This window comes from Periplaneta americana, chromosome 14 (genome assembly GCF_040183065.1).
Source record: "Periplaneta americana isolate PAMFEO1 chromosome 14, P.americana_PAMFEO1_priV1, whole genome shotgun sequence".
NCBI lineage: Eukaryota > Metazoa > Arthropoda > Insecta > Blattodea > Blattidae > Periplaneta > Periplaneta americana.
In genome coordinates, this window is record NC_091130.1 from 150735958 (window position 1) to 150747539 (window position 11582).

General features: G+C 31.7%; 1 protein-coding gene across 1 annotated transcript; it reads right to left on the reverse strand.

The window, feature by feature from the left end:
• Positions 1-419: 419 nt before the first annotated feature.
• Positions 420-10833, reverse strand: LOC138713854 (uncharacterized). Its single transcript, XM_069846310.1, has 2 exons — positions 10583-10833; positions 420-4334 (listed from the first exon to the last, which is right to left on the reverse strand). The coding sequence occupies exons 1-2, from the start codon at positions 10583-10585 to the stop codon at positions 3891-3893; spliced, it is 447 nt and encodes a 148-aa protein (XP_069702411.1). The 5' UTR covers positions 10586-10833; the 3' UTR covers positions 420-3890.
• Positions 10834-11582: the final 749 nt, after the last annotated feature.

The window sequence follows — 11582 nt, forward strand, 5'->3', positions numbered from 1 at the left end:
TGGAACACCTGAACTTTAATGAATAGATGTACTTTAATGAGGTCCATTAAAGGGCTGCTACCAGGTGTATAATTACTACATTTCGGCATGGTCGAGCATAAAGACTTTTATAATGATGATGTGCAAGTAGATATATTAATGAATAACTCTTATAAAGTTTCATAATAACAATATAATTTAGTTTTACAGAATAAAATGTTAGCAGGATAATACTCTTATAATCTACGAATTTTAAGAACATAATAGGTATTAACTACATTTATTGTACTACGTGAATAGTGTTTATGTTGGTACACTGTACTGACAATATAAACAGAAACAATGGCGGCAGTAGAATACGGAAATGTTGGCAAAAATGTGGAAATTATTGAAAATTATCGCAAAAGGAAATGTAATCAAGAAAACTGGCTGAAGGAAAAATTTTATTATTTTTTTTGAGTTAATAATGAATAGAAAGTTTTATGTAGAAGATATTATTCGTGTATATTCAGAGAGGTTTCAAATACTTTTGTTCTTAAATTATTAAAGTTGTTTTATCTTGGACAAGAAAAATAGAAAATCTTTGGCGAAATATGTAAATTTATACTCTATGCTTGTACCTCATGTTCACAGAAATATGTAAATAAAGATAGCTTGTAATATTTTTTTCTTCCTCATCCACAAAACTCTATTTTCTCATAAAAGTGTGGGTTAACCCGTTTTTCCGAACATGTCTCTTCATTTATATTTCAAGCAGCCATCTCTTTAGGGACATGTAAAAGCACATATTATAATGTTCCCCATTAAAATAATAATAGTTTTCTCAAATTTTTGCCAATCATATGTTACAACCTACGATATTATTTAGGCAACATTTCTTACATAAATTGAGCCGATTTTGCCTTTAGGTAAAGCGATAGAATGGACTTGGAAAGACGCGGGTTGCAGCCCACCGTAGGCTATAATTTCCTGAGTGTTACATGAATAACTCATCCTCCTATAAAATTGAGTGTCTATTGGATTTTTCACAGTTGAAAATTAGTGTTAACTACATTTCCTTCTCCAAATTCCATTATATATAAAAATATATATGTAGTTTTCTTATTGACTTTCAGTGCAATGGAACTTCTACGTTATTTAGCTGAAGCGTTCTAGACAAGATACATACATAGCATTCCGCCTAGGGGAGGTTTTTCACTTTTTTCACTGCAAATCTAGCATTTTCCAATCTTTCCTAGTTTCTACCTGATAGTGGCATAGTATTCATGACATTAGCTTGGGACAGCCTTATCTTTCACAATCATACGAACATTACCTCTGCCCTAAATTATGCGTCATACTTTTATTTACTTGTATTGTTGTAAAATCTAGTCACAATTACAACTGTACATTTGACAGGAAAGGTTACAAATGATCAATATCTAGATCAATATTATTGTCTGCATTTGTGATCAGTTGTAAGTTATTTTTTTTAATTGATAGCGATAATACCTTCACTTACCCTAGATGTTCCTTGAAAGAACGATTTAAAACTACAGCACAATAACTTCTTATCCGACTAGATATTTTAACACTTTTTAAAACACATTGTGTAAATCCCACATCAGTTTTTTTATATAAATACAAATGCATATAGGATTGATCTCCAAATATGTACGTTATATCATTGGTCGGGAGATACAATATACATACACACCCTTATGAGGGTGTAAGGTAAGGGTGTGTATTATGTCCCACTTCGGTTAACGTTTGCGTGGACGAAATTTTGCACAGATAAAAAGAAGCACCATTTAAAATATGAGGGACTGATATTAACATTTTAGCTTATGCAGAATATCTGATTATTATACAAAATAGAGAAGATGAACTTCAGAAGACAGTTGGTATCAAATTAGGAAAAATATACTTTTCTCAACAAAAAAATTAATATTATAGCATTCCTGTGAAAGTACGCTGTAAAAGCAAATACAATTTTAGAAAATTATAAAGTAGAATTGTGTGGAACTGTAGTCAAAATACCCACACCAACAGTGATTTATTGTTATAAACTGGTGTTCATTGCAAAGTTGCAAGATGGCATGTAATCGGTGCATTACGCAAGTATGATTTTAAGGTTTTCAAGGTATTAAAGGCGGAGACTTTTCTTTTTCTATTTGTGCACTCTGTTGTAAATGTAGAAATGTTATATTCTGTAAAACAACGTAGTTGCCAATTTTGAGTTATCTGTCCAATATTAAAGTGAAATGCGATTACACTATTTCTTGTCAGTAAACTCGGTTATCATTCTGTCTGTAACATACAGAGTGGTTGAGGAGAAATAGTAAATACTTTATGAGGTGATAATATGGATATGAGTAAAAAAGTTCATACAAACATGTTTACAGTTTTCATTGAGTTTGAAGATACAGCTGTTTGAATATTATGCATAACAAGTAACAAGAAACGACAGAAGACTACGTAGGCTACTATTAACTACGTATAAAGAAGTAATAAGTATCGCTCTTCTAAAACCTTCTGAGGGAAAGACTGTTCATAATGTGTGTCTAGAAAAACAACTATTTGTAGTTCCCTTCGCTATAAAGATAGTCACGTTCTTCCAGCATAACGGAACTCTGTACATTTTAGCCGTCATCTAAATCGTACATTCCCTGGACGATGGATCGGTCTCGGTGCTTACGTGCATTGGGTACCAGGATCCCCAGACTTTACTCCTGTCGATTTTTGTCTGTTGGGATGGATGAAGGACGAAGTATACAAAAATAAAATAAATGTATGTATCCAATCTCTACTCACTTCACTTTACATGATTCGGATTTCGCATACTGCGGATAGATGACAGGACTGTGATCCATTTTCAATTTGTACATCATTTCGGCAGGCCACGATATGCATGATGTGTATCTGTGGAGATTTATGTCGTGTATTAGGGTGAGTGTTCGTGTAATTATAGTGTAGGGAATGGGGTTAGGATGATGATGATGATGATGATGATGATGATGATGATGATGATGTGATGAGGAAGGAAGAAGGGGAAAATCGGTGCCGGCACGTAGCCTACTCCTGTCGAATAACACCAAGGGGGCCGCCAGGCTTAACTTCCCCGTCCGACGGACGAATCACTATCAACAGTGACATATCGTCGGCTTAGAGTGAAAACCTGCTAACCGCCAAAAAGAAAATTTTGCAAGAGAAGCAAAAAACTAAGTTTAAATTAACTCTGAAACTTTAGGAACAAATCCAAAGTACAAGTACAAATGCCACTTGTACTTTGGATTTGGTCCTAAAGTTTCAGAGTTAATTTAAACTTAGTTTTTTGCTTCTCTTGCAAAATTTTTCTTTTTGGCGGTTAGCAGGTTTTCACTCTAAGCCGACGATATGCACTGCGGAGAGATTTGGGATTTAACCCAGGCATATTGGTGCATAATCTAGTGATTAGAAGTTGTGCACCTTCACCTCTCTTAGTCCCAAGGTAGAAATTTTACACGAACATTTCTGACCCTCCGGGAATCGAACCCGGACCGGCTAGTCTGGAGGCAGACGCGCAACCACAGAGCTAACTCGGCGGCCAAATAATGTAAATTCAATGAACGAATTTGCCACTCGCATCATGAATAGTACTACTCTTGTAAAAAAAAAAAAACGGCCAACGACCCCACAAGAGAAACACTTACTGTTGTCAATAGAGCGGAAAAATGCATTGAAATACTAAAATGTATTGATACCATGCAAATATGCAATAAATGTAAATTGGATACCTACAAGTTTATATGAACTTTCTTTACTCATTATCATACTATAACCCCCAAAATTATATACTGTTTCTCTTCAATCACGCTGTAGCAGTGGAAGATGATTGCTTCTCTTATTCCACATCATGATCGAAGGAGCATGAGATGCCGTTTAGAACCGCATTATTCTTCTTTTTCTTCTTCATCTTTCTGTCTCTGTTCCTCAGCTTTGATCTGCCAAACTATCAGACGCTTCATAAGTGACATCAACTTTTCTAAATATCTCTGGGCTCCTTGGCTAAAGTGTACGTCGCCTGTTACGTTAGAAGGCAGCACCACAGTTTCTGGTGTTCTGCTTGCAGAGTCGCTCAGAATGGTTTTGTAGTTGTGGTATATCTGCAGCAGCGATATCGGATTAGACTTGTTAGCGCTGTTGATCTCGTTCACATAGCCGTCCACTATCCTGTGCTGTTTGTCCCAGAAATCTGGCTGTGGTTTTGCAGTCGAGGTAGGAGCGTCATCTGTTGCGTCACTCACTTCCGACAACGTCGATCCTACGTCATCGTCGCCCCGGGTTACACACAAGAAGGCTGCTATTACCAGAAAGCCAGCTACAAATTTCGTTTCCTGAAAATGAAACAAAAGAAACAAATAAAATAATTAAAATATGTCTTCATAAACCTCTTGATTTTCCCATCTCAAAATTTGTTTTTAGACTTTAATGTACTTAACGTAAGACAAATTTATTATAGTGTATTAATAAAATTCATACATGAAAATCGAAATAATTTTGAATTGTATTCTCATAGTTATGAAACAAAAGGTATGAATTCTTTAAGATTGTTTGAAGCAAAATGCAACACTGTTACAGTATTTAATCATAGTAGTAATTTAGGCCCAAGAATATATAACAAATATATATTTAAATATCCTAATCTTGTCAGTTCTAATAGTTCGAGTATTAAATTTAAAAAGTTATGTATGGATTTTATAAAAATTGTAAATTTAAATTTATATACTATAATTGCACATTAGACATAAGACAAATTGTATTGTATAATTATTAATTTCAATTCAGGAATCCGCCCCTGAGCACGAGTTCTACTCTTTCAGGGGCGAGCTAAAGTTTTTGTGTATATATTGTATTTTATGTTACAATTATTAGCAAAATAATAAATACATAATAAATGAAATAAATCAATAAGTAAATAAATAAACAAATAAAAAAGTAAATAAATAAACAAATAAAAAGTAAATAAATAAATAAATAAACAAGTATACAAGTAAATAAATAAATAAATAAATAAATAAGTAAATAAATAAACAAGTAAACAGATAAGTAAACAAATAAAATAAGTAAATAAGTAAACAAGTAAATAAATAAATAAACAAGTAAATAAATAAATAAGTAAATAAATAAATAAACTAAGTAAAAAATAAATAAGTAAATAAATAAAATAAGTGAGTAAACAAATAAGTAAATATATAAGTAATTAAATAAACAAGTAAATAAACGAAATAAGTAAGTAAATAAATAAGTAAGTAACTAAGTAAGTAAATAAGTAAATAAATAAGTAACTAAATAAGTAAGTAAATAAATAAGTAAGTAAATAAATTAGTAAATAAATAAATAAATAAAGTAAATAAATAAATAAGTAAATAAATAAATAAGTAAATAAATATTCATATTTATATATACATCACACTTACTGAGTATTGTTCACCAACACATTTCTGTATACGGGCTACGCATAACCTTTTGGTTTCAATAATTACTACTTTTCTCATCTCAAACCTGTGCTTTCCTTATGATTTTCTTAATGCTATTTATACTATCATAATCATAACCTACAAAAGATCACCCATTCTTCTATGTCCTGTTTATACACTGTAACTGTCCTAATTTTTAACAAACTTTAGAGCGTCTTCCACACATTAACTTTAAAATAATCCATACCACTTTGAACAAAAGTAATTCTTGCACGAATACTTTTCCTAATACATTGTTTTTCTTTTAATTTCTGAGCCAAACATAATATGCTCAGATAAATATTTAACAAGCCCCTGGCGTAGCTCAGTCGGCTAAGGCGCTTGCCTACCTATCCGGAGTTGCGCTTGGGCACGAGTTCGATTCCCGCTTGGGCTCATTACCTAGTTGTGTTTTTTAGAGGTTTACCGCAATCGTAAGGCTAATGTCAGGTAATCTGTGGCGAATCCTAGTCCTCATCTCGTCATATACTATCTCGCATTATCAATAATTCCATCGACGTTAAATATCCTAGTATTTGATACAGCGTCTTTAAATAAGCAACTAAAAAAGGCTAATGTGGGGCATGTAGTATTAATATTATTATATTGTATTTATTTACATCCCATGGTATTCGTACATCGCTTCACTACTAGAATATGGAACATGTCAAAAAAGTCTTAACAGTACTACAAAGTCTTAATTATAGTCACGGTCTAGTTGAAATGTATACAGAAGAGTTTTACAATATAGTCTGTTAGTACAACATGTCGATACTTAATACAAGACAAATATTCGTGCAGTGTTGTTGAATGTTATAAATTCACCTACAGAATAGAAGGCGTGAGAAATTAGATACTTCTTTAATTTGGCCCTAAATAATCTTATGTTTTCAGTTTTATTTTTTATATCGATAGGGAGGCTATTAAAAATTTGTACTGCCATATAATGCACTCCTTTTTGATAGCACGATAGACTTGCCGATGGAGTATGAAAGTCATTTTTGGCGCGTACTTATGCTATGAAGTGTTGAATTAGTTACAAAGTTTTAACGATTACATACAAGGAAGTTTATTAATGAAAAAAATATACTAATAAGCCATGGGCGTTATTTGTAGTTATTTTTAATGGTCCTTCGCGATTTCCTACATTTGGCACATTTGGTGTTTGTGCGTTCTTGTCTGACTGAAAGCTGGAGAGCGACTGTCTTACTGTATGATATTATATAAGTCAGTAACGGAAGTAGTTATATAAACATTTATTTGAATATCAAGTGTTTTGAGTTACGACACTTTAGAATCTAGGGTGCGTTATATTTCTTTAAATTGAAACTGTCCATTACTTAACCTTTTTCGTATAGACAGTTTTCTTTTGTTTTTTCAACAATTTTTTTTCTCCTTCAATTTCTACCTGAAAATTTTTATTATATCACTTAATTTCATTATTATTATTATTATTATTATTATTATTATTATTATTATTATTATTATTATTATTATTATTTTATGTTACTAACTACCCCAAGCACGAGCAACTGCAATTTTGGGTGCAACTAGGGTAAGTGAAAATATGAACCCCATGTAGGTTATAGCGACATATAATATTTTATAATTGAATTTGAGGCACAGTCAATGATGAAACATCAAGAGAAATTCGTTTATCTATCTATCTATCTATCTATCTATCTATCTATCTATCTATCTATCTATCTATCTATCTATCTATCTATCTATCTATCTATCTGTCTGTCTGTCTGTCTGTCTGTCTGTCTGTCTGTCTGTCTGTCTGTCTGTCTGTCTGTCTGTCTGTCTGTCTGTCTGTCTGTCTGTCTGTCTGTCTGTCTGTCTGTCTGTCTGTCTGTCTGTCTGTCTGTCTGTCTGTCTGTCTGTCTGTCTGTCTGTCTGTCTGTCTATCTATCTATCTATCTATCTATCTATCTATCTATCTATCTATCTATCTATCCTTCTGTCTGTCTGTCTGTCTACCCATCCATCCATCCATCCATCCATCCATCCATCTATTTATTTATAGTAAGTTTGAAATGAATACAAATTAATTAACACAATGAAAGATAAACTAGCCCACTCCTGAATGAGTAAGACTCGTGCTCGGGAGGGGATTCCAATACAGACAAAAATAAATTTAAAATTGAGACTGAATATAGATTAAATAGTGTTTAATTTGTATAAACCTAAACTATAAATCCAATACATTTGGAATAAAGTTTGTTTAATAATCTGGGACCTTGACTCATGCTATGATAAGAAACTGCATTGGTTTTACATTTTGGTTCAGACAAACGCAGAGAATTCATATTTTTAGTTCTATATTTATGTATGTACCTTTCAAAGTTATTAAAATTTCTATGAAAATATTATAATAAAATAAAATAATACATTTGTTTAATGTTGAAAATTTTGAAGTGTTTAAACAACAATTCAGTTGAGTAATCTTTCTGCTTTTTAAACAAATTTTTAATACTTTTTTCTGTAGTAAAATTAACGGAAAAATTTGGATTTATAAGTTCCACCCCAACCTATAATACCATACATAAATATAGATTGAAATAATGCTAAATAAATTACACGTAAACAGTTAATTGACAAAATATTTCTTAGAATAACAAAGTAACATAATGTTTTACGTAATTTATTACAAATATAATGAATATGATTATTCCATTTTAAATGATTATCAATAATTATACCTAAGTATTTAACCTCATTAACTTCATTATATGTTTGTATATGTTTTTAAGTTTAGTGGGGATGTGTTGTTTTCAGATGTATAATATTATATTATGGTAATTATTCATTTAAAATAGAATTTGCTACTGTAGGTAATAACGCCATCTCTCTACGAGAATAAACTTTGATTTAGTATGTAATAATAAAAGTTAGTTTAATCATTTCTAACTTAAGAATAATCCACCGGATTTGGGTACCACGAAACCTGCGACATGAGTAGCACAAAGAAAACTGGACTCTGTTCACTATATGAAGACGGTTGTGCACCACTCAATGACAGTGACCTTGATTGAATTCTTTAAAGTTATGTGGTAATGAGTATTGTGACTTTTTTGTTGTCGCTAATAATTTGTACTTGTTTAGTTGTAGAGCATAATCTTACATTTGTCACTTTTGCTTATAAACATGTTTCTTTGTTCTAAAATAATAAGTGGCATTATTACCTTCACTGCAGGCAATAGCGCCAGTATGCGTCATATTTTTATTTGCTTGTATTGTTTTAAAACCTTGTCACAATTACAACTTTTGAAATGTTCATTCCACAGGAAAGGCTACAAATGATTAATATCTAAAAAATCAATATTATTGTCTGTATTAACTGGTCAGTTGTAACACCTTTTTTTAATTGAGGCGTTATTACCTTGACCTACCCTATATATTTTTTACCTATTGCAGTTTTATCAACACCAGCTAAAATATTTGAATCATTAATATATAAACAAATTTATACTTGTGTAGCAAAATCAATTTCACATGATCAACATGGGTTTATGATTGGAAGATCAACTGTTACAAATTTACTACATTTCACTCAATTTGTTTCAACCCAACTAGATAATAAATTACAAGTTGATGTTATTTATACAGATTTTCAGAATGCATTTGATAAGGTTGACCATGATATTCTTTTATTAAACTTGAAACAATCTGGATTTTCCTTCTCATTGCTATCGTTAATTAAATTTTACTTGAAAGGAAGAGTACAAGTTGTGAATTTTCATGGACATACTTCTAAGCTTTTACAGTAAATTCTGGTGTGCCTCAAGGTTCCAATCTTGGTCCATTATTGTTTTTATTGTTTGTTAATGGTATTGTGAATTGTGTACAACATTCTAAAATTTTATCATTTGCGGATGATATTAAATTGTATAAAGAAATCAAAACTATATCAGATTGTAAGCTACTTCAAACAGATATTACAAACTTACATATTTGGAGTATTAATAATAAATTGTTATTTAATATTAATAAGTGTATACATATGACCTTTTCTAGATTGAAAAATACAATTCAATTTTCATATAAAATAGAGGCAACAGTTTTACCAGCAGAAAATGAACATAAAGATTTATGTATATTATTTAGGAGTAATTTTACATTTCATAGTCATATTAACAATATTATAAATTTGTCCTATAAAATTTTAGTTTTTGTTATGAGAAATTCTTGTAAATTTAAAGTCAAAACTATAATAATTTTGCATAATTCCAATGTTCGATCTAAATTAGAGTATGCTGCTGTTATCTGGATCCCAGTTACTAACAAATATATTCTATTACTAGAAAAAATTCAAAATAAATTTCTAAGTTGGTTATATTACAGATTTTATAATGATTATCCTACCTATGAGAGTTATGCTAGAATGATTCAACATTTCCATTTTACTATTTTGCAAATTCGACGAAATTGTCAATCTTTAAACTTTATTTATAAAATTATTAACAATAAGTTGGACTGTGTTGGTTTATGTTATTATATAACATTATATGCACCTAAGCTTAAAACGAAATTTCGAAATTTGTTTTACATACCAAGGACAAATACTGAATCCCACAAAAATTCCCCAGTTTTCCAAATGTTACAGTTCTACAATAAATTACATCCTCATCCGAATGTTGATATTTTCAATATGAATTTCTCTAGATACAGAATTATTTGTTATCATATTCTACAGAATATTGTTAGTTAATTTGAAGCTGCTTTCACACCTTATTTCAATTCCTTTTTTTTCTTTCTCTTATTTCTATTTTGTTTCAGTTTTTATGTATGTTTACTTTTCCTTGTTTATGTTTTATAAATTAATTTGTTAGTAGTGAACATTGTAATTGGGCTTTGCCTGTTATGTTCAACAACCAATGAATAAATAAATATGTATAAGCAATTTTTAATTTCAATAAATTCAATTCAAAATTTGTATTATCTATTGACGGGCCTAGAAAATACGGGGCCATTTGAAGCGTGGGATCATTAATGTACTCTATCTTTGCTACTGATGCTAATCCGGCACTGTATGGAACACTGTTTCTTAAAAAATTGCGATCGCCCTCATTATAATATGAACCACACAAATCACTACACAGTTTCACTGTAGGCCTACTCACCATGGTGACAATCGTCCTTCGATAGCAAATTCACAATTACACGAAGAAGGGTATCGAGCAGCTCTTTTATCTATTCAATTTGTGGGCTTCGTACCGGAAGCACGTGATTGCACTCACTTCCTATCGACGGCGTGATTACAGGGAAATCGTGCAGAGGTTCTCGAAACTTCAAGTCGTAGAATCGGACGAAAACAGAGTGTTGTACTATCAGAAGGAAAACACTTGGCGCACACTGAATCTATCCTTTCCTTGTGCTCAATGAACTTGACCTTCGTATTTCTTCTTATGTTATTGAGTTAAGCTACTCTCTGCAGCAATCAAGGGGATGAAAAGATTCCACTGGCGCATTGTATTGTGTCAGGGTTATTCCTGGTGTGAAGCACACAGACAGAATTGCCATCTAATTTCAAAATTAATTTTTTCGTCAATATTACACCGACGATCTCCATGACCAAAAACTCTAAAAATATTCATGAAACTATGCACTAAAAATCTTAGAAATATGCACTTACTTATAAATGGCTTTTAAAGAACCCGGAGGTTCATTGCCGTCCTCACATAAGCCCGCCATCAGTCCTTATTCTGAGGAAGATTAATACAGTCTCTACCATGATATCCCACCTCCCTCAAATACATTTTAATATTATCCTCCCATCTACAATCTCTGCCTCTCCAAAGGTATTTTTCCCTCGCGTCTCCCAACTAACACACTATGTGTAGTTTTGGATTCACCCATTCGTTCTACATGCCCTGCCCATCTCAAACATCTGCATTTAATATTTCCAATTATGTTAGGTGAAGAATAGAATGCGTGCAGTTCTGTGTTGTGTAACTTTCTCCATTCTCCTGTAACTTCATCTCTCTCAGCCCCACATATTACCCTAAGCATATTATTCTCGAACATCCTTAACGTCTGTTTCTCTCTCAAAGTGAAGGTCCAAGTTTCATAACCATACAGAAGAACCGGTAATATAACTGTTTTATAAATTCTAAAGGCTGA